This window comes from Eleutherodactylus coqui, chromosome 7, assembly GCF_035609145.1.
Source record: "Eleutherodactylus coqui strain aEleCoq1 chromosome 7, aEleCoq1.hap1, whole genome shotgun sequence".
NCBI classification, from domain to species: Eukaryota; Metazoa; Chordata; class Amphibia; order Anura; family Eleutherodactylidae; genus Eleutherodactylus; species Eleutherodactylus coqui.
This window is the reverse complement of record NC_089843.1, coordinates 223,360,591-223,384,163: the sequence shown is the minus strand read 5'-3', so window position 1 is coordinate 223,384,163 and position 23,573 is coordinate 223,360,591. Positions and strand designations below refer to the sequence as shown.

Below are 23,573 nucleotides of genomic sequence, written 5' to 3'. Positions count from 1 at the left end.
CCACCAAAGTCCATTTGACTTCAAACAAATCTCTGAAAACGAAGACTGATGTTTTCTTACCAGTCAAAAACGTTACTAATTGGCTGCCATCTCTATTGGGCCAGCTCAGGTTTGCTTCCTTAATATTGCCAATGACTAGATTATTTTTTTAATGTTGTTTGCCCAAGGCGATGGCCGGTGTCAGAAAAAGGCATCATTTCATTGTACAACAGGGGAATTAGGGGAGAGCTTTCAGTGTGATAGGCATTCCCGATTGGTTACAATGGCAGATCTTGTTTATGGAAAAGGGAACTTTTTCAGATGGGACGGATTCCATCGGCTATAGCGCCATCCAGTGGTTGGTCGTATGTTAGTAGAGCATTAAGAAAGAATGCGGGTTTCCTAAAAACATGATGCTTCTCGGCGACTACCAAACTATGGGGGCAGGAAATGTACAAGAAACATTGTGACAAGAGAGCAGTTTCATTTTCATTACTATGTATTAACTATTTAGCGTCTAGTTACTTACACTTACTTGGCGTTGGCCTTTTTCAGACATTTTGTTTAGTTGTGTTTAGAGAAAATGACGTTCTTCGTGAACTAAACACTCTTTATTTTTTTGCAGTTTCAGGGATTTCCATCCTCTGGCAGACCTCTGTCCTCCTTCCCTGTGGGACCTACCATTGCTCCACAGACGTTGCAGATACAAAGCTCCCTGTCTTGTGCCATCTGGATGTCATTTTAAGTCATGGAAAGAGTGATTAGCTTGCTCTAGACCTCGGGAGGTGCTGAATGTGGGGACAGCTGACAAGCATAACTCTAAGGTTAAAAAAGGTATTGCAGCTTTTCCATCTGCTGCATTATCATTCCATATGACGATGATGTCATCTATGTACCGAGCCTACCACGTGGCCAAAAAGGGATTATTGTCCGAAAAAATGAAGAACTTCTCCCACCAACTCATGACAAGATTGGCGATTGTTGGTGAGAATGTGGAGCCTATCGGGGCTCGTGCCATCTGTAAATAATAACTTGCATCAAACTGAAAAAAACACCCCTTACAGTGGACAATGGACTGGTATCAAAGGCTTTTACAAGGGCGGGAAGCGGCGCTGGGGAACTTGCATTAAAGCACTCAAAACACAGTTTTAGTAACAGGGACAACACAAGAAGATAAAAAGTTACATTAATTGTGAATCCTCTAACGTGATTTATGTCATTATTTGCACTAAGTGAACCTCAAATATGTTGGACCCGCTATTCACAAGCATTACGGCACATCCGCGACATATAAAGAACGGTAACATCAGCAGCCCGGCTGCAGTTTGTGGAGGAACACAAAGGGAATGGGCAGCGTTTCTCCTTTTATGGGATGGAAAAGGTAAAAAACAACAGGAGAGAATCAGGCTTTAAGGCGCGAGGCTTTCTGGATTCTCACACTTATCACACGGCCTCCAGAAGGGTTGAACATGAGATACGATTTACTGCATATCTATTGAAACTTCTCCAAAAAAATATTTTGTTTTTGTGTTTTTTTTTGCTATTAATATAGATATCATTTTTTCACGCCTCTGATAGATTTATATTCCACCTAGGGCTAATGCGCTAATGTCCACGGCCGTATTTCCACCGAGTGAAACTTTGGGGGGGGGGGGGGGGGGGCGTGACAGACTTCGCTGCGCTTTTCCACTTGCGGAGCCCGTCACGGCCGCGGACACGAGCCCTTATGGTGAACTGTTCATGTTATTTTGAATGTTTATTGTCTGAAACATTTATTTATTAGTTTTTTTTATATAGGAATTATTATATTTAGTTTATTATATGCAGATATTTATACATTCCTTATAACCTATTAGTACGGAATAAAACTTAATATGATTATATATTTATATCAGATAAAGTGAGGAATATATGTGTTTATACTCCATTTATTATATATGATATTTTTTATATCAGATGTCAATATTATCATAGATATAGTATGTATCATTATACACACTTTTTACATAAGGGGTGAAATCGGCATTAAAGGTGGAGCTATAAAAGGTTTTTACATCTTAGATAGCAAAGCCGGCATTATTAAATGTGGTCAATCATCCAATGGAGGTTCAGGAAAGCAAGAGTTAATCATCAGCCGTTTCTTTGTTTTTAATTATGTGCATTTCTTAAGGAAGTGACGCTTATTGTAACATTAAGGTGACCAAGTTTCCCACGGGAACCGAAACGCGTCCCATTTTGTTTGAAGCTTGATATGTAGAGGCGCAGTCTGAATAAGGTAAGGCCGATCTCTGCTCACTACCGGCTCCATCTTTATCCTCTGGACTTATTCTACTTGTATAACACTAAGGCCTCCAGTCCACGGGCGATATATCATTGTTATCTGCGGCAATAATCCGGACGCGGGTAACGCAATGAACGCTTTCCATAGGATAACTATGGGAAGTGCAGCGCGATGTACACAAGCGGAAAATCAGGGTCATCGCGGAAAATAGCTGACTTTAGTGTTTAGTGTGGCTCATGTGGATTCGGCTGCTGAATCCCACAGTCAAATCCGTGCGTGCCCGCAGAAATAGACATTAAAAGTCATTGTCTCACCTCTCCAGATCCTGCGCGGATCTCCTCTGTTGCAGCCGGATCTTCTTTCTTCAGCACGGCGGATGCATCCTGGCACACTGACTGACATGCCCGGCGCATGTGCAGTATACCTTTTTTTTTGGATTCCCTGCTTTCCTGCAGATCCACGGCACGTCCATAGTGACAGCTACAAGCGGGCCGCAGGGGGGATGGCTTCAACTGACGTTAATGGAAGCCGTCCCTGCAGGATCCGCAGGAAAATAGAGCATGCTGCGATTACTTCCTGCGCGTGCGACCCGCACACTGGGTAAAATATCACATCCGCATGCTAAAGACCAGCTATGCGGGCGTCCATGTATCCCTATGGGCGGCTCGATTTGCAGATTTCCCGCACGGGTGCCCCTACATGGGTTCCACAAATCAATCCACCCATGTGAGCCGGGTCACGCTATCTTCCGCCGTAGCACAGTGGAAGATAGCATGTAACCGTTTCCCCGCCCACCGCGTCATATGCTGCGGCCGACGCCATGCACTCTATTGCACATGCGCGCCAAAGTGTCATGCGAGACGTCGGATTCGGAGGCAAGTATGGGGTCTTTGGGGGGGGGGGGCGCCGTGACAGGCTACACTATGGAATTCCACTTGCAGAGCCCATCACGGCCGTGTGAAGCCGGCCTAAATCTTGGGTTTACGCCTCTTACATCGTACAGATGTCCTCTCGGATACAGTACAAACTGTCATTTTATTTCGGGTTCCTCGCCCCTTCAACTGTTGCAACTGAGACTCCCGTAAATATACTTAAAGATTTGGAATTGCCCCCCCTCAGACCTTTTATACTTTTGCAGAATCCAATTTAATTCTTGCAGATTTCTTATTCCATAATTACCTGCTAAATATCATAAAAAAGATTGTGATGGAATCCAAACCGAAGAATCTGATGTAAGAAGCTGCGGCATCAAAAGCATTAGGATAAGATTCCCTGCCAATTATCGACAATGGGAGACAACCCCAGACCTTCAGCGCATCCTCAAACCTTTGTATCACTGCAAGCAAAATCACTGAAATGTGGTAACTGCTCGGCCTTAAGACTGCGAGGGTAACGAACTCCCAAATATTGGGATTCCTTCACTATTTGTAGTTGCATATGTTCCAATGAGTAGCCCACCGCCAAGGGATCGAAAGGAAGAATGACGAAACCTGTTATCTTACCAAATATATCAAGAATAGGACTCATTAATCCCCTCATATCCCGTATCCAACAGTAGATCCTCTGCATATAGTGAGACCCGTTCTTAAATACATTTCACAAGGATGCACAAGTCCCCACAGGCCCTCCTCCATTCTAGCATTGCTATAAGGCATGTAACTGTATCCGGACCAAACATAACCACCAACTAATGCCGTGGGCCGTGATCACACAGTTCATGGTAAATACCCCACCCTACGAACACGAGGAAACAGATGGATTACCGAATGGGAGATCTATTGGAGAAGGTCTATGATGTGCGCTGGAATAACAAGAGGATTGGCGGACTTATCACATAAACCGAATACCTTTAATCAGCACACAAAAGCAGTTGGGGAAGGAAAAGCCACTATTGGGTCTCTATTAAATCAGGGATCCAAGCAAAACTTGGACACAATTAACCCTTTCCAACCCACTGTCTGACGTCTGAAGACATTCTGATTGAAGGCTGTACAGCTTCCGATGTCGGAGGACATCCAGCAGGGTATTCTTACTGTAGATTACTGGCCGCTCTGTTGTTGGGGGCCTCTCCAGCATGTCCCATACCGCAGTACTGGTTCTAGCCAGCAGACGGTGCCATTGTATAATCGCAGAAAGAGAAAACCCCCTAGGAAACCCTGAATCCAAAATTGGATTGCAAAGGGTTAGTATAGAAACAGCAGGGGATATGGCTATAAATTCCATCAGCTTTTTAATACATTCACTGGAATACAGAAGTGATATATATATACACAACTGGCTTGTTACCTGCGACTTCGTCCGCATAGAATTCATATTTTTTTATTTCATGCGTTTTGCTGTATATTGAAACGTTAAAAGTTGAATTTGTGAAAGGAATGTAACTGTAATCTGCTGTCAGCCGCTCTGTACGTTTTTGGTCTTGTCATCTTTTGCTAGGTGTGGCAAGTTGGGGTACACTTGCCTGCGGACCGCCCACCTTTCTAGCTGCAGTGACAGCCACAGGCAAAGAAGCAGCTCCGGAGCGGTGCATTTATCAGGCTCCTGCCAGCCTTGATTTACAGTACAAACAATGTAAACCTAGTTGAGGTTAGGGTGGTCAGGTCACCCCTATCAACCTCTGGCCTTTGCTAGGCCACCAGCCTGCAGCATGTCAGCTCTGCTGTACTGGTCCTCTCTGGCTCTCTCAGCCAACATCTCTCTGGGTGTAGCGGGAATGTACTCTTATATCCAACTCGCTGACCACAACTATGGGCGTTTTCCCTTTTCTCAGGCACCAGAATGCCTGTTGCCCCCTACAGGCCATTCTCTGTAGTGCACCTCTACATAGGATATAGAGGTTTTGTGCACTTTATACACAGGAGCCGACACATACAGCTGCCCATGAGAAAAACATGTTTTTTGTAAATGTACACCTGCTGCCCTAAGTGTTTGCCCTTGAGCCTTATTGATCGTCATTGCAAATGCTATTTTTAGAGGGAATTGCAATCTTTTGAATTGAAAAGGCAAATCCGTCATATTATCGGAATGCGTGGAATTAAGACACTTTCTCCTTTTGCTATTCCGGTCATATTAATGGCTCTGACAATATTTCACCCCAGGTGTGTAATTTGTAACCATATGGTTAGTATCTGTTGCGATACGATCTTTGCTGATTTTCAAAAGAAAAGCCACATATTACCCCGACTTTGTGTTGTTGTGCAGTTGGACTTGCATATTTATAGTTAGGCTAAACTTCTTACCATGCTGCCATGACGTAGATAAACACAAGAGTGTACCAGAGTTTTCATAATTTTATTTTTTTTATCTAAAAACACCCCAATCCTCATTTCCTGCTTCTTTGTTGCCGTTTGCACCCAGCTCAAGCTCTAGCTATAAAGTTTTCTATGTAACGTTTCTCTTTTTCTGCTGCGCTGCTGTTTGCAATCCACTTACAGGCTCGGGTGGGTCCTAAGCAGTCATTCTGCTGTTACTGTCACGGCCAGGACATTTTCTCCTACACTTCCTATACTGCCTTACATTGCTCAGCTTCAATCAGCTGCTAGGCATCATCTGAATACCTGCCCCTCTGTTGCATCTAGCGTCCCCATGTCTCTGCTCCTAAAGAAGCCAAATGCGTAACAACAGGCAGTGGATTGCAACGCCGCTGGAAGGGATGCACTTCACACTTGATTTTTCATGGTAAAAAAAGTTTTTTAATGTAAGTATATTACAAGATTGAAGATATACACAGAGGCTGCTAGATGAGCAGGAAATGTGCATTTAAGGCTAATAGAGAGGAGCATACCGAGCAGGACTCGGGGGTCCCCCTGTGCACTTTGCATAGCATATCCGCAGGGACATTCCGGTCTTGGGCAGTGAATAAAACGCTATCATTAAAGCTACATGCAAGGACACATTCACATTTGTGTCCGTGATTTCCGTTATTCAGGTCCGTTCTGGGTTGAACTACAAACGTACCAGAAGCGCACTGATATAGTGGGATCTGGACAGAATTCATATAATGGCAGACATTCTTTGGGTCCCAGGTGTGACCGGCGTCACCTATGTGCAGGTAGAATCCTCAGCAGCCCCAGTATGAATCCTTGGCACCATCACTCAGGATTCTGCGCCACCTCCCATCCCGTCTGTATCTGCGCTTCCCCTGTATATCAGGGTGGGCTGTTCACATCAGCATCGCCGGTTCTGTTCGGAGCCTCCGCCTGATCATCTCCAATAAAATACAGGAAGAAACAGCACTGCTGTAAAATACCGGACCGACAAAAATCGAACGGAGTCCGTAAGTCAACGGGGTGAGTATGGTGAGTATGGTGGGTATGGTGGGTATGGTGGGTATGGTGAGTATGGTGAGTATGGTGAGTATGGCGGGTATGGCGGGTATGGCGAGTTTGGTTCTGTTCGGTTTGGTCATGTGACAAGTTTCGTTCTTCTACTACCTTAACAAAGCAGGAAAAACAGAAACCAAAGTACTAGTGTGAACATGACCCAAGTACGGCCTCGTCAGTGCTGGTGGGACGCCGGGCTTCAGTAGCATCATGCATCACTTCGCTACGCGTCCCACAGTGACAATGTTTCGACCGCAGCCTGTGGTCTTTATCAAAGACAACCCGGTTCCTCTCTGCGGTGTCCAGTCTCATCGTTCATGACATTACTGTAAACGGAGGTGTGGGCGGGTGTCAGAGGCCGTATATGGAATGGGGGCGACGGCAGGTGTCAAAGGCCGTACATGTAATGGGGGCGACGGCGGGTGTCAGAGGCCGTACATGTAATGGGGGCGACGGCGGGTGTCAGAGGCCGTACATGTAATGGGGGCGACGGCGGGTGTCAGAGGCCGTATATGTAATGGGGGCGACGGCGGGTGTCAGAGGCCGTACATGTAATGGGGGTGACGGCGGGTGTCAGAGGCCGTATATGTAATGGGGGCGACGGCGGGTGTCAGAGGCCGTACATGTAACGGGGGTCGTGAGACCAAATGTCCTGCAGCCAAGCGCCTGGTTCCCAATGCCATTGGTGTGGCGATGGCGGAGACGCTCATGTTGTATCACGCAGGTACATACTGGGTGTTTGATGTAGATGAACAGGGAATTGTACAACGCGCTACAATCTGCAGGTTTGGGGCGTTTTTATTCCCTTTTTAGTGTCCTTTTTGAGTCATTGGCATTTTTTGTAAATTGCAGCACGTCCTAGCTTTCTACGTTTTGCGATTTCTTCGTTGTTTTATCTCATGTTTCCCTCCTTTTTATCGATAAGCAGACTTGCGATTTTCGTGCAATGCATTTTTAACATTAGAAAGTCCTATTAACTTTCACGTGAGAAAATGGCGGGCGGCGGCGATACGAGATTATTGTACGGAAAAAGCATCAGCGGAACAAAGAGGCAAAACCGTGACGCCAGCGTGATGGCGCCATGGGGAAAAATACTACATGAAGGAAGCCGGACGGCCACTCCAGTCGGCTCCGCTCGGCCATTCCACGCCGGCAGCTACTAGAGGAGGTGCATCTTCTTCAGGCCGGCTCCACACGGCCAATCCAGAAAACTGCACCCCGATTCACTGCGATCTGTCAGCGCCGGCGATGCCCCTCCCCCTTAATAATCTGGCACGCACCGCTGCCGCCCGGACAAAAGTCTGCAACAGATTTGTGCAATTTTTTTATCACATAACTTTGTTAAAATCGCAACGCGTGTTTCTAGCGCTGCTATGTGATTAACAGAGGCCCCCATAGGAATCCATGGGAGATTTAGTAAAGAAACACGCAGAAAAATAGAGCAGATCCCCTTAACGTGGCTGCAGTGAAAACATGGCAGATGGAGTGAGACCCTTGTAAGTAATTGGTTTCATATTCTGCTTTTTAACTATCGCAGCAGGCGAACATTGTGTGATTTTGTCGCCCGTGTGGAGCCCCCCGAGGCCTCCCCCACACCGGATGTTGTCACTTTAACACATACTTACCCAAAAGATGGAGGCCGCCTCGATCCGCCTTCAGCTCAGCAATGCAATCCATTATTTCTCCCGCAAATGTTTTTCAGGGTAATTAACCGCTTCTCGTTTGGTGAATCTGAAAAACAGGAATGAACCCAGAGGGGGGGGGGGGGGGTGAGCCGAGAACCAGCACAGCCGAGGCCTCGAAGCACAGATTGGTATAAACTAGTACACGCAGCTTTTACAGGCGTCTCTTCTCCATTCGCACATTTTAAGGCTCCGCCCACATTTGCGCTGGCACTTCCATTGGTTCTAATGGCTTCCATCAGGTAAGGTAGCGCAGCATGTTGTGCCGTTTTGTCTTGGATGTTTGACCAGAGCTATCCGGCCGGCTGCACACGACTGGGTTGTATTCAGCAAGTAGGGGCTCGCAGCAGAATCCGACCCGGCGCTCAACGGCATCCGCACGTAGCGGTCATTTCTCTCCTTTTTCTGTACTGCGGATGGTCCGCACGGCTCGCTGTCAGACATGCGCTGTACGGTTTTTTGGGGGGGTGTTAACCCCTGCCTCTCCTGCGCCGTTGCTAGGGAAGGACGCAGGTACCCATAACCTTTACACAACGCCATTGCAGAAGGGCCGCGGGTCGGGCGGCTTCCATTGAGTTCACTGGAAGCCGTCTGTGCAGAATCCGCACTATAATGGAGCTGCAAGGTTCCCTCCACGAGCGGAAAATCACAAATAATTTCTGCTCGTGGACAGGAAAAAACGCATTTCCGCAGCGTGCATGGGCGGTATTTGCTGCGGAATCCGGAGGCAGACGCCCCCACTTCAGATTCCGCAATGCAAATCCAACCGCGTGCCTTAAAGCAGTGCATTACTTATCTCGCACGGATAAGTACGCAACATCACATGTAGACAACCCGCAGCGAGTACGCAACGTCACATGTAGACAAGCCACAGCGAGTACACAACGTCACATGTGGAGGATCCGCAGCGAGTACGCAACGTCACATGCGGAGGATCCGCAGCGAGTACGCAACGTCACATGTAGACAAGCCGCAGCGAGTACGCAATGTCACATGTAGACAAGCCGCAGCGAGTACGCAACGTCACATGTAGACAAGCCGCAGCGAATACGCAACGTCACATGTAGACAAGCCGCAGCGAGTACGCAACGTCACATGTAGACAAGCCGCAGCGAGTACACAACGTCACATGTAGACAAGCCGCAGCGAGTACGCAACGTCACATGTAGACAAGCCGCAGCGAGTACGCAACGTCACATGCGGACGACCCGCAGCGAGTACGCAACATCACATGTAGACAAGCCGCAGCAAGTACGCAACGTCACATGTAGACAAGCAGCAGCGAGTACGCAACGTCACATGTAGACAAGCCGCAGCAAGTACGCAACGTCACATGTAGACAAGCCGCAGCGAGTACGCAACGTCACATGTAGACAAGCCACAGCGAGTACGCAACGTCACATGCGGACGACCCGCAGCGAGTACGCAATTTCACATGTAGACAAGCCACAGCGAGTACGCAACGTCACATGCGGAGGATCCGCAGCGAGTACGCAACATCACATGTAGACAAGCCACAGCGAGTACGCAACGTCACATGCGGAGGATCCGCAGCGAGTACGCAACATCACATGTAGACAAGCCACAGCGAGTACGCAACGTCACATGCGGAGGATCCGCAGCGAGTACGCAACGTCACATGTAGACAAGCCGCAGCGAGTACGCAACGTCACATGCGGACGACCCGCAGCGAGTACGCAACATCACATGTAGACAAGCCGCAGCAAGTACGCAACGTCACATGTAGACAAGCCGCAGCGAGTACGCAACGTCACATGTAGACAAGCCGCAGCAAGTACGCAACGTCACATGTAGACAAGCCGCAGAGAGTACGCAACGTCACATGTAGACAAGCCACAGCGAGTACGCAACGTCACATGCGGAGGATCCGCAGCGAGTACGCAACATCACATGTAGACAAGCCACAGCGAGTACGCAACGTCACATGCGGAGGATCCGCAGCGAGTACGCAACGTCACATGTAGACAAGCCGCAGCGAGTACGCAACGTCACATGCGGACGACCCGCAGCGAGTACGCAACATCACATGTAGACAAGCCGCAGCAAGTACGCAATGTCACAAGTAGACAAGCCGCAGCGACTACGCAACGTCACATGTAGACAAGCCGCAGCGAGTACGCAATGTCACATGTAGACAAGCCGCAGCGAGTACGCAACGTCACATGTAGACAAGCCGCAGCGAGTACGCAACATCACATGTAGACAAGCCGCAGCAAGTACGCAACGTCACATGTAGACAAGCCGCAGCGAGTACGCAAAGTCGTGTCACATATGGAGGGCCCGCAGCGTGTACGCAGTCGTTTCACATATGGGGGCCCGCAGCGTGTACACAAAGTCACATGTGGATGACCCGCAACGAGTATAAAACGTCACATGTGAACAACCCGCAGCGAGTACGCAAAGTCGTGTCACATATGGAGGGCCCGCAGCGTGTACGCAACGTCACATGTGGGCGGCCCGCAGCGAGTAAATACGTCACATGTGGGCGGCCCGCAGCGACTACGTAACGTCACATGTGGGCGGCCCGCAGCGAGTAAATACGTCACATGTGGGCGGCCCGCAGCGAGTACGTAACGTCACATGTGGACGACTGGCAGCGAGTACATAACGTCACATGTGGACGACCCGCAGCGAGTTCGCAATGTCACATGAGGACGACCCCCAGCGAGTACGTAACGTCACATGGGGACGACACGCAGCGAGTACATAACGTCATATGGGGACGACCCGCAGCGAGTACGCAACGTCACATGTGGGCGGCCTGCAGCGAGTACGCAACGTCATGTCACATGTGGATGACCCGCAGCGAGTACACAAAGTCACATGCAGACCACCCGCAGCAAGTATGCAACGTCACATGCGGATGACCCGCAGCGAGTACGCAACATCACATGCGGACGACCAGCAGCGAGTACGCAAAGTCACATGTTGGCGGCCTGCAGCAAGTGCGCAACATCACATGTGGACGACCAGCAACGAGTATGTATAGTGGTGTCACACGTGGACGACCCGCAGGGGGTACTCAACGTCACATGTGGACAGCCGGCAGCGAGTGTACATGTCATATGTGGACAACCCGCAGCGAGTATGTATAGTGGTGTCAAATGTGAACAGCCTGTATCGAGTACGCAATGTCACATGTAGGCGGCCCGCAGCGAGTACTCAAAGTCACATGCGGACGACCCGCAGCGAGTATGCTGCATGGTACTAACGGATGTCTGCGCTCCCCTTGCTGCTAAGGTACTAACGGATGTCTGCGCTCCGCCTTCCCCTGCTGCTGCGGTACTAACGGATGTCTGCACTCCGTCTCCCCTCGCTTCTGGGTGGTAATAACAGAAGTCTGCACTCCGCCTCCCTTCGCTGCTGCGGTACTAATGGATGTCTGCACTCTGCTACCCTTGCTGCTGCGGTACTAACGGATGCCTGCTCTCCGCCTCCCTTCGCTGCTGCGGCACTTACAAATGTCTGCGCTCCGCTTCTCCTCGCTGCGGTACTAACGGATGTCTGCGCTCCCCTTGCTGCTGCGGTACTAACGGATGTCTGCGCTCCGCCTTCCCCTGCTGCTGCGGTACTAACGGATGTCTGCGCTCCCATCGCTGCGATACTAACGGATGTCTGCGCTCCGCCTCCCCTCGCTGCTGCGGTAATATCAGATGTCTGCGCTCCGCCTCCCCTTGCTGCTGCGCGGTACTAACGGATGTCTGCGCTCCGCCTCCTCCCGCTTCGATACTAACGGATGTCTGCGCTCCGTCCCCCGGTCATTGCTGCGGTACTAACGGATGTCTGTGCTCCCCCTCCCCTCGCTGCTGCAGTAATAACGGATGTCTGCGCTCCCCTCGCTTCGATACTAACGGATGTCTGCGCTCCCCTCGCTTCGATACTAACGGATGTCTGCGCTCCCCTCGCTTCGATACTAACGGATGTCTGCGCTCCCCTCGCTTCGATACTAACGGATGTCTGCGCTCCCCTCGCTTCGATACTAACGGATGTCTGCGCTCCCCTCGCTTCGATACTAACTGATGTCTGCGCTCCCCTCGCTGCAGTAATAACGGATGTCTGCGCTCCGCCCCCGGTCATTGCTGCGGTACTAACGGATGTCTGCACTCCGCCTCCCCTCGCTGCAGCAGTACTAATGGATGTCTGCGCTCCGCCCCCCCTCGCTGCGGCGGTACTAACGGATGTCTGCACTCCGCCTCCCCTCGCTGCGGCAGTACTAACGGATGTCTGTGCTCCGCCCCCTCTCGCTGCAGCGGTATTAAAGGATGTCTGCGCTCCGCCTCCCCTTGCTGCTGCGTGGTACTAACGGATGTCTGTGCTCTGCCTCCCCTCGCTGCAGTACAAACGGATGTCTGCGCTCCGCCTCCCCTCGCTGTTGGGTGGTACTAACCGATGTCTGCGCTCCGCCTCCCCTCGCTGCGGTAGTAACGGATATCTGCGCTTCGCCTCCCCTCGCTGCGGTACTAACGGATGTCTGCGCTCCGCCTCCCCTCGCTGTTGTACTAACGGATGTCTGCGCTCTGCCTCCCCTCGCTGCGTTCCTAACAGATGTCTGCGCTCCGCCTCCCCTCACTGCGGTACTAACGGATGTCTGCGCTCCGCCTCCCCTCGCTGCGGTACTAACGGATGTCTGCGCTCTGCCTCCCCTCGCTGCGGTACTAACGGATGTCTGCGCTCCGCCTTCCCTTGCTGCGGTACTAATGGATATCTGCGCTCCGCCTCCCCTCGCTGCGGTACTAACGGATGTCTGCGCTCTGCCTCCCCTCGCTGCGGTACTAACGGATGACTGCGCTCCGCCTTCCCTCGCTGAGGTACTAATGGATATCTGCGCTACGCCTCCCCTCGCTGCGGTACTAACGGATGTCTGCGCTCCGCCTCCCCTGGCTGTGGTAGTAACGGATGTCTGTGCTCCCCCTCCCCTTGCTGCGGTAATAACCGATGTCTGCGCTCCGCCTCCCCTCGCTGCGGTAGTAACGGATATCTGCGCTTCGCCTCCCCTCGCTGCGGTACTAACGGATGTCTGCGCTCCGCCTCCCCTCGCTGCGGTACTAACGGATGTCTGCGCTCCGCCTCCCCTCGCTGTTGCGGTACTAACAGACATCTACGCTCCGCCTCCCCTTGCTGCGGTACTAACGGATGTCTGCGCTACGCCTCCCCTCGCTGCGGTACTAACGGATGTCTGCGCTCCGCCTCCCCTCGCTGCGGTACTAACGGATGTCTGCGCTCCGCCTCCCCTCGCTGCGGTACTAATGGATGTCTGCGCTCCGCCTCCCCTCGCTGCGGTACTAACGGATGTCTGCGCTCCGCCTCCCCTCGCTGGGGCAGTACTAACGGATGTCTGCGCTCCGCCTCCCCTCACTGCTGGGCGGTACTAACGGATGTCTGCGCTCCGCCTCCTCTCGCTGCTGGGCGGTACTAACGGATGTCTGCGCTCCGCCTTCCCTCGCTGCGGTACAAATGGATGTCTGCGCTCCGCCTCCCCTCACTGCTGGGCGGTACTAACGGATGTCTGCGCTCCGCCTCCCCTCGCTGCGGTACTAACGGATGTCTGCGCTCCGCCTCGCTGCGGTACTAACGGATGTCTGCGCTCCGCCTCCCCTCGCTGCAGTACTAACGGATGTCTGCGCTCCGCCTCCCCTTGCTGGGGCGGTACTAATGGATGTCTGCGCTCCGCCTCCCCTCACTGCGGTACTAATGGATGTCTGCGCTCCGCCTCCCCTCACTGCGGTACTAACGGATGTCTGCGCTCCGCCTCCCCTCGCTGGGGCGGTACTAATGGATGTCTGCGCTCCGCCTCCCCTCGCTGCGGTACTAACGGATGTCTGCGCTCCGCCTCCCCTCGCTGCGGTACTAACGGATGTCTGCGCTCCGCCTCCCCTCGCTGCGGTACTAACGGATGTCTGCGCTCCGCCTCCCCTCGCTGCGGTACTAACGGATGTCTGCGCTCCGCCTCCCCTCGCTGCGGTACTAACGGATGTCTGCGCTCCGCCTCCCCTCGCTGCGGTACTAACGGATGTCTGCGCTCCGCCTCCCCTCGCTGCGGTACTAACGGATGTCTGCGCTCCGCCTCCCCTCGCTGCGGTACTAACGGATGTCTGCGCTCCGCCTCCCCTCGCTGGGGCAGTACTAACGGATGTCTGCGCTCCGCCTCCCCTCACTGCTGGGCGGTACTAACGGATGTCTGCGCTCTGCCTCCTCTCGCTGCTGGGCGGTACTAACGGATGTCTGCGCTCCGCCTTCCCTCGCTGCGGTACAAATGGATGTCTGCGCTCCGCCTCCCCTCACTGCTGGGCGGTACTAACGGATGTCTGCGCTCCGCCTCGCTGCGGTACTAACGGATGTCTGCGCTCCGCCTCGCTGCGGTACTAACGGATGTCTGCGCTCCGCCTCCCCTCGCTGCAGTACTAACGGATGTCTGCGCTCCGCCTCCCCTTGCTGGGGCGGTACTAATGGATGTCTGCGCTCCGCCTCCCCTCACTGCGGTACTAATGGATGTCTGCGCTCCGCCTCCCCTCACTGCGGTACTAACGGATGTCTGCGCTCCGCCTCCCCTCGCTGGGGCGGTACTAATGGATGTCTGCGCTCCGCCTCCCCTCGCTGCGGTACTAACGGATGTCTGCGCTCCGCCTCCCCTCACTGCTGGGCGGTACTAACGGATGTCTGCGCTCCGCCTCCCCTCGCTGCGGTACTAACGGATGTCTGCGCTCCGCCTCGCTGCGGTACTAACGGATGTCTGCGCTCCGCCTCCCCTCGCTGCAGTACTAACGGATGTCTGCGCTCCGCCTCCCCTTGCTGGGGCGGTACTAATGGATGTCTGCGCTCCGCCTCCCCTCACTGCGGTACTAATGGATGTCTGCGCTCCGCCTCCCCTCACTGCGGTACTAACGGATGTCTGCGCTCCGCCTCCCCTCGCTGGGGCGGTACTAATGGATGTCTGCGCTCCGCCTCCCCTCGCTGCAGTACTAACGGATGTCTGCGCTCCGCCTCCCCTCGCTGCGGTACTAACGGATGTCTGCGCTCTGCCTCCCCTCGCTGCGGTACTAACGGATGTCTGCGCTCCGCCTCCCCTCGCTGCGGTACTAACGGATGTCTGCGCTCCGCCTCCCCTCGCTGCGGTACTAACGGATGTCTGCGCTCCGCCTCCCCTCGCTGCGGTACTAACGGATGTCTGCGCTCCGCCTCCCCTCGCTGGGGCAGTACTAACGGATGTCTGCGCTCCGCCTCCCCTCGCTGCTGGGCGGTACTAACGGATGTCTGCGCTCCGCCTCCCCTCGCTGCTGGGCGGTACTAACGGATGTCTGCGCTCCGCCTTCCCTCACTGCGGTACAAATGGATGTCTGCGCTCCGCCTCCCCTCACTGCTGGGCGGTACTAACGGATGTCTGCGCTCCGCCTTCCCTCGCTGCAGTACTAACGGATGTCTGCGCTCCGCCTCCCTTCGCTGCTGGGCGGTACTAACGGATGTCTGCGCTCCGCCTCCCCTCGCTGCGGTACTAATGGATGTCTGCGCTCCGCCTCCCCTTGCTGCGGTACTCACGGATGTCTGCGCTCCGCCTCCCCTCGCTGCTGGGCGGTACTAACGGATGTCTGTGCTCCGCTTCCCCTCGCTGCTGGGCGGTACTAACGGATGTCTGCGCTCCGCCTCCCCTCGCTGCGGTACTAACGGATGTCTGCGCTCCGCCTCCCCTCGCTGCTGGGTGGTACTAACGGATGTCTGCGCTCTACCTCCCCTCGCTGCGGTACTAACGGATGTCTGCACTCCGCTTCCCCTCGCTGCTGGGTGGTACTAACGGATGTCTGCGCTCCGCCTCCCCTCGCTGCGGTACTAACGGATGTCTGCGCTCCGCCTCCCCTCACTGCAATACTAACGGATGTCTGCGCTCCGCCTCCCCTCACTGCAGTACTAACGGATGTCTGCGCTCCGCCTCCCCTCACTGCAGTACTAACGGATGTCTGCGCTCCGCCTCCCCTCACTGCAGTACTAACGGATGTCTGCGCTCCGCCTCCCCTCGCTGCGGTACTAACGGATGTCTGCGCTCCGCCTCCCCTCACTGCAGTACTAACGGATGTCTGCGCTCCGCCTCCCCTCACTGCAGTACTAACGGATGTCTGCGCTCCGCTTCCCCTCGCTGCAGTACTAACGGATGTCTGCACTCCGCTTCCCCTCACTGCAGTACTAACGGATGTCTGCACTCCGCTTCCCCTCGCTGCAGTACTAACGGATGTCTGCACTCCGCTTCCCCTCGCTGCGGTACTAACGGATGTCTGCGCTCCGCCTCCCCTCGCTGCAGTACTAACGGATGTCTGCGCTCCGCCTCCCCTCGCTGCAGTACTAACGGATGTCTGCACTCCGCTTCCCCTCGCTGTGGTACTAACGGATGTCTGAGCTCCGCCTCCCCTCACTGCAGTACTAACGGATGTCTGCGCTCCGCCTCCCCTCACTGCAGTACTAACGGATGTCTGCGCTCCGCCTCCCCTCGCTGCTGGGTGGTACTAACGGATGTCTGCGCTCCGCCTCCCCTCGCTGCGGTACTAACGGATGTCTGCGCTCCGCCTCCCCTCACTGCAGTACTAACGGACGTCTGCGCTCCGCCTCCCCTCACTGCAGTACTAACGGATGTCTGCGCTCCGCCTCCCCTCACTGCAGTACTAACGGATGTCTGCGCTCCGCCTCCCCTCACTGCAGTACTAACGGATGTCTGCGCTCCGCCTCCCCTCACTGCTGGGCGGTACTAACGGATGTCTGCGCTCCGCCTCCCCTCGCTGCGGTACTAATGGATATCTGCGCTCCGCCTCCCCTCGCTGCGGTACTAACGGATGTCTGCGCTCTGCCTCCCCTCGCTGCGGTACTAACGGATGTCTGCGCTCCGCCTTCCCTCGCTGCGGTACTAATGGATATCTGCGCTACGCCTCCCCTCGCTGCGGTACTAACGGATGTCTGCGCTCCGCCTCCCCTGGCTGTGGTAGTAACGGATGTCTGTGCTCCCCCTCCCCTCGCTGCGGTAATAACCGATGTCTGCGCTCCGCCTCCCCTCGCTGCGGTAGTAACGGATATCTGCGCTTCGCCTCCCCTCGCTGCGGTACTAACGGATGTCTGCGCTCCGCCTCCCCTCGCTGCGGTACTAACGGATGTCTGCGCTCCGCCTCCCCTCGCTGTTGCGGTACTAACAGACATCTACGCTCCGCCTCCCCTTGCTGCGGTACTAACGGATGTCTGCGCTACGCCTCCCCTCGCTGCGGTACTAACGGATGTCTGCGCTCCGCCTCCCCTCGCTGCGGTACTAACGGATGTCTGCGCTCCGCCTCCCCTCCCTGCGGTACTAACGGATGTCTGCGCTCCGCCTCCCCTCGCTGCGGTACTAACGGATGTCTGCGCTCCGCCTCCCCTCGCTGGGGCAGTACTAACGGATGTCTGCGCTCCGCCTCCCCTCACTGCTGGGCGGTACTAACGGATGTCTGCGCTCCGCCTCCTCTCGCTGCTGGGCGGTACTAACGGATGTCTGCGCTCCGCCTTCCCTCGCTGCGGTACAAATGGATGTCTGCGCTCCGCCTCCCCTCACTGCTGGGCGGTACTAACGGATGTCTGCGCTCCGCCTCCCCTCGCTGCGGTACTAACGGATGTCTGCGCTCCGCCTCGCTGCGGTACTAACGGATGTCTGCGCTCCGCCTCCCCTCGCTGCAGTACTAACGGATGTCTGCGCTCCGCCTCCCCTTGCTGGGGCGGTACTAATGGATGTCTGCGCTCCGCCTCCCCTCACTGCGGTACTAATGGATGTCTGCGCTCCGCCTCCCCTCACTGCGGTACTAACGGATGTCTGCGCTCCGCCTCCCCTCGCTGGGGCGGTACTAATGGATGTCTGCGCTCCGCCTCCCCTCGCTGCGGTACTAACGGATGTCTGCGCTCCGCCTCCCCTTGCTGCGGTACTAACGGATGTCTGTGCTCCGCCTCCCCTCGCTGCGGTACTAACGGATGTCTGCGCTCCGCCTCCCCTCGCTGCGGTACTAACGGATGTCTGCGCTCCGCCTCCCCTCGCTGCGGTACTAACGGATGTCTGCGCTCCGCCTCCCCTCGCTGCGGTACTAACGGATGTCTGCGCTCCGCCTCCCCTCGCTGCGGTACTAACGGATGTCTGCGCTCCGCCTCCCCTCGCTGGGGCAGTACTAACGGATGTCTGCGCTCCGCCTCCCCTCACTGCTGGGCGGTACTAACGGATGTCTGCGCTCCGCCTCCCCTCGCTGCGGTACTAACGGATGTCTGCGCTCCGCCTCGCTGCGGTACTAACGGATGTCTGCGCTCCGCCTCCCCTCGCTGCAGTACTAACGGATGTCTGCGCTCCGCCTCCCCTTGCTGGGGCGGTACTAATGGATGTCTGCGCTCCGCCTCCCCTCACTGCGGTACTAATGGATGTCTGCGCTCCGCCTCCCCTCACTGCGGTACTAACGGATGTCTGCGCTCCGCCTCCCCTCGCTGGGGCGGTACTAATGGATGTCTGCGCTCCGCCTCCCCTCGCTGCAGTACTAACGGATGTCTGCGCTCCGCCTCCCCTCGCTGCGGTACTAACGGATGTCTGCGCTCTGCCTCCCCTGGCTGCGGTACTAACGGATGTCTGCGCTCCGCCTCCCCTCGCTGCGGTACTAACGGATGTCTGCGCTCCGCCTCCCCTCGCTGTGGTACTAACGGATGTCTGCGCTCCGCCTCCCCTCGCTGCGGTACTAACGGATGTCTGCGCTCCGCCTCCCCTCGCTGGGGCAGTACTAACGGATGTCTGCGCTCCGCCTCCCCTCACTGCTGGGCGGTACTAACGGATGTCTGCGCTCCGCCTTCCGTCGCTGCGGTACAAATGGATGTCTGCGCTCCGCCTCGCTGCGGTACTAACGGATGTCTGCGCTCCGCCTCCCCTCGCTGCAGTACTAACGGATGTCTGCGCTCCGCCTCCCCTTGCTGGGGCGGTACTAATGGATGTCTGCGCTCCGCCTCCCCTCACTGCGGTACTAATGGATGTCTGCGCTCCGCCTCCCCTCACTGCGGTACTAACGGATGTCTGCGCTCCGCCTCCCCTCGCTGGGGCGGTACTAATGGATGTCTGCGCTCCGCCTCCCCTCGCTGCGGTACTAACGGATGTCTGCGCTCCGCCTCCCCTCGCTGCGGTACTAACGGATGTCTGCGCTCCGCCTCCCCTCGCTGCGGTACTAACGGATGTCTGCGCTCCGCCTCCCCTCGCTGCGGTACTAACGGATGTCTGCGCTCCGCCTCCCCTCGCTGCGGTACTAACGGATGTCTGCGCTCCGCCTCCCCTCGCTGCGGTACTAACGGATGTCTGCGCTCCGCCTCCCCTCGCTGCGGTACTAACGGATGTCTGCGCTCCGCCTCCCCTCGCTGCGGTACTAACGGATGTCTGCGCTCCGCCTCCCCTCGCTGGGGCAGTACTAACGGATGTCTGCGCTCCGCCTCCCCTCACTGCTGGGCGGTACTAACGGATGTCTGCGCTCTGCCTCCTCTCGCTGCTGGGCGGTACTAACGGATGTCTGCGCTCCGCCTTCCCTCGCTGCGGTACAAATGGATGTCTGCGCTCCGCCTCCCCTCACTGCTGGGCGGTACTAACGGATGTCTGCGCTCCGCCTCGCTGCGGTACTAACGGATGTCTGCGCTCCGCCTCGCTGCGGTACTAACGGATGTCTGCGCTCCGCCTCCCCTCGCTGCAGTACTAACGGATGTCTGCGCTCCGCCTCCCCTTGCTGGGGCGGTACTAATGGATGTCTGCGCTCCGCCTCCCCTCACTGCGGTACTAATGGATGTCTGCGCTCCGCCTCCCCTCACTGCGGTACTAACGGATGTCTGCGCTCCGCCTCCCCTCGCTGGGGCGGTACTAATGGATGTCTGCGCTCCGCCTCCCCTCGCTGCGGTACTAACGGATGTCTGCGCTCCGCCTCCCCTCACTGCTGGGCGGTACTAACGGATGTCTGCGCTCCGCCTCCCCTCGCTGCGGTACTAACGGATGTCTGCGCTCCGCCTCGCTGCGGTACTAACGGATGTCTGCGCTCCGCCTCCCCTCGCTGCAGTACTAACGGATGTCTGCGCTCCGCCTCCCCTTGCTGGGGCGGTACTAATGGATGTCTGCGCTCCGCCTCCCCTCACTGCGGTACTAATGGATGTCTGCGCTCCGCCTCCCCTCACTGCGGTACTAACGGATGTCTGCGCTCCGCCTCCCCTCGCTGGGGCGGTACTAATGGATGTCTGCGCTCCGCCTCCCCTCGCTGCAGTACTAACGGATGTCTGCGCTCCGCCTCCCCTCGCTGCGGTACTAACGGATGTCTGCGCTCTGCCTCCCCTCGCTGCGGTACTAACGGATGTCTGCGCTCCGCCTCCCCTCGCTGCGGTACTAACGGATGTCTGCGCTCCGCCTCCCCTCGCTGCGGTACTAACGGATGTCTGCGCTCCGCCTCCCCTCGCTGCGGTACTAACGGATGTCTGCGCTCCGCCTCCCCTCGCTGGGGCAGTACTAACGGATGTCTGCGCTCCGCCTCCCCTCGCTGCTGGGCGGTACTAACGGATGTCTGCGCTCCGCCTCCCCTCGCTGCTGGGCGGTACTAACGGATGTCTGCGCTCCGCCTTCCCTCACTGCGGTACAAATGGATGTCTGCGCTCCGCCTCCCCTCACTGCTGGGCGGTACTAACGGATGTCTGCGCTCCGCCTTCCCTCGCTGCAGTACTAACGGATGTCTGCGCTCCGCCTCCCTTCGCTGCTGGGCGGTACTAACGGATGTCTGCGCTCCGCCTCCCCTCGCTGCGGTACTAATGGATGTCTGCGCTCCGCCTCCCCTTGCTGCGGTACTCACGGATGTCTGCGCTCCGCCTCCCCTCGCTGCTGGGCGGTACTAACGGATGTCTGTGCTCCGCTTCCCCTCGCTGCTGGGCGGTACTAACGGATGTCTGCGCTCCGCCTCCCCTCGCTGCGGTACTAACGGATGTCTGCGCTCCGCCTCCCCTCGCTGCTGGGTGGTACTAACGGATGTCTGCGCTCTACCTCCCCTCGCTGCGGTACTAACGGATGTCTGCACTCCGCTTCCCCTCGCTGCTGGGTGGTACTAACGGATGTCTGCGCTCCGCCTCCCCTCGCTGCGGTACTAACGGATGTCTGCGCTCCGCCTCCCCTCACTGCAATACTAACGGATGTCTGCGCTCCGCCTCCCCTCACTGCAGTACTAACGGATGTCTGCGCTCCGCCTCCCCTCACTGCAGTACTAACGGATGTCTGCGCTCCGCCTCCCCTCACTGCAGTACTAACGGATGTCTGCGCTCCGCCTCCCCTCGCTGCGGTACTAACGGATGTCTGCGCTCCGCCTCCCCTCACTGCAGTACTAACGGATGTCTGCGCTCCGCCTCCCCTCACTGCAGTACTAACGGATGTCTGCGCTCCGCTTCCCCTCGCTGCAGTACTAACGGATGTCTGCACTCCGCTTCCCCTCACTGCAGTACTAACGGATGTCTGCACTCCGCTTCCCCTCGCTGCAGTACTAACGGATGTCTGCACTCCGCTTCCCCTCGCTGCGGTACTAACGGATGTCTGCGCTCCGCCTCCCCTCGCTGCAGTACTAACGGATGTCTGCGCTCCGCCTCCCCTCGCTGCAGTACTAACGGATGTCTGCACTCCGCTTCCCCTCGCTGTGGTACTAACGGATGTCTGAGCTCCGCCTCCCCTCACTGCAGTACTAACGGATGTCTGCGCTCCGCCTCCCCTCACTGCAGTACTAACGGATGTCTGCGCTCCGCCTCCCCTCGCTGCTGGGTGGTACTAACGGATGTCTGCGCTCCGCCTCCCCTCGCTGCGGTACTAACGGATGTCTGCGCTCCGCCTCCCCTCACTGCAGTACTAACGGACGTCTGCGCTCCGCCTCCCCTCACTGCAGTACTAACGGATGTCTGCGCTCCGCCTCCCCTCACTGCAGTACTAACGGATGTCTGCGCTCCGCCTCCCCTCACTGCAGTACTAACGGATGTCTGCGCTCCGCCTCCCCTCACTGCTGGGCGGTACTAACGGATGTCTGCGCTCCGCCTCCCCTCGCTGCGGTACTAATGGATATCTGCGCTCCGCCTCCCCTCGCTGCGGTACTAACGGATGTCTGCGCTCTGCCTCCCCTCGCTGCGGTACTAACGGATGTCTGCGCTCCGCCTTCCCTCGCTGCGGTACTAATGGATATCTGCGCTACGCCTCCCCTCGCTGCGGTACTAACGGATGTCTGCGCTCCGCCTCCCCTGGCTGTGGTAGTAACGGATGTCTGTGCTCCCCCTCCCCTCGCTGCGGTAATAACCGATGTCTGCGCTCCGCCTCCCCTCGCTGCGGTAGTAACGGATATCTGCGCTTCGCCTCCCCTCGCTGCGGTACTAACGGATGTCTGCGCTCCGCCTCCCCTCGCTGCGGTACTAACGGATGTCTGCGCTCCGCCTCCCCTCGCTGTTGCGGTACTAACAGACATCTACGCTCCGCCTCCCCTTGCTGCGGTACTAACGGATGTCTGCGCTACGCCTCCCCTCGCTGCGGTACTAACGGATGTCTGCGCTCCGCCTCCCCTCGCTGCGGTACTAACGGATGTCTGCGCTCCGCCTCCCCTCCCTGCGGTACTAACGGATGTCTGCGCTCCGCCTCCCCTCGCTGCGGTACTAACGGATGTCTGCGCTCCGCCTCCCCTCGCTGGGGCAGTACTAACGGATGTCTGCGCTCCGCCTCCCCTCACTGCTGGGCGGTACTAACGGATGTCTGCGCTCCGCCTCCTCTCGCTGCTGGGCGGTACTAACGGATGTCTGCGCTCCGCCTTCCCTCGCTGCGGTACAAATGGATGTCTGCGCTCCGCCTCCCCTCACTGCTGGGCGGTACTAACGGATGTCTGCGCTCCGCCTCCCCTCGCTGCGGTACTAACGGATGTCTGCGCTCCGCCTCGCTGCGGTACTAACGGATGTCTGCGCTCCGCCTCCCCTCGCTGCAGTACTAACGGATGTCTGCGCTCCGCCTCCCCTTGCTGGGGCGGTACTAATGGATGTCTGCGCTCCGCCTCCCCTCACTGCGGTACTAATGGATGTCTGCGCTCCGCCTCCCCTCACTGCGGTACTAACGGATGTCTGCGCTCCGCCTCCCCTCGCTGGGGCGGTACTAATGGATGTCTGCGCTCCGCCTCCCCTCGCTGCGGTACTAACGGATGTCTGCGCTCCGCCTCCCCTTGCTGCGGTACTAACGGATGTCTGTGCTCCGCCTCCCCTCGCTGCGGTACTAACGGATGTCTGCGCTCCGCCTCCCCT

The 23,573-nt window shown here is 56.5% G+C and overlaps 1 protein-coding gene across 1 annotated transcript in view; it reads right to left on the bottom strand.

The window, feature by feature from the left end:
- The window catches only part of LOC136573687 (zinc finger protein 892-like), a 46,024-nt gene that overhangs the window by 2,774 nt on the left and 19,677 nt on the right, over positions 1-23,573 (bottom strand). Inside the window, exon 2 of the mRNA XM_066574950.1 lies at positions 8,208-8,313. Coding sequence (XP_066431047.1) covers positions 8,208-8,259 — 52 coding nt within the window. The 5' untranslated portion in view covers positions 8,260-8,313. The remainder of the gene's footprint in view (positions 1-8,207; positions 8,314-23,573) is intronic.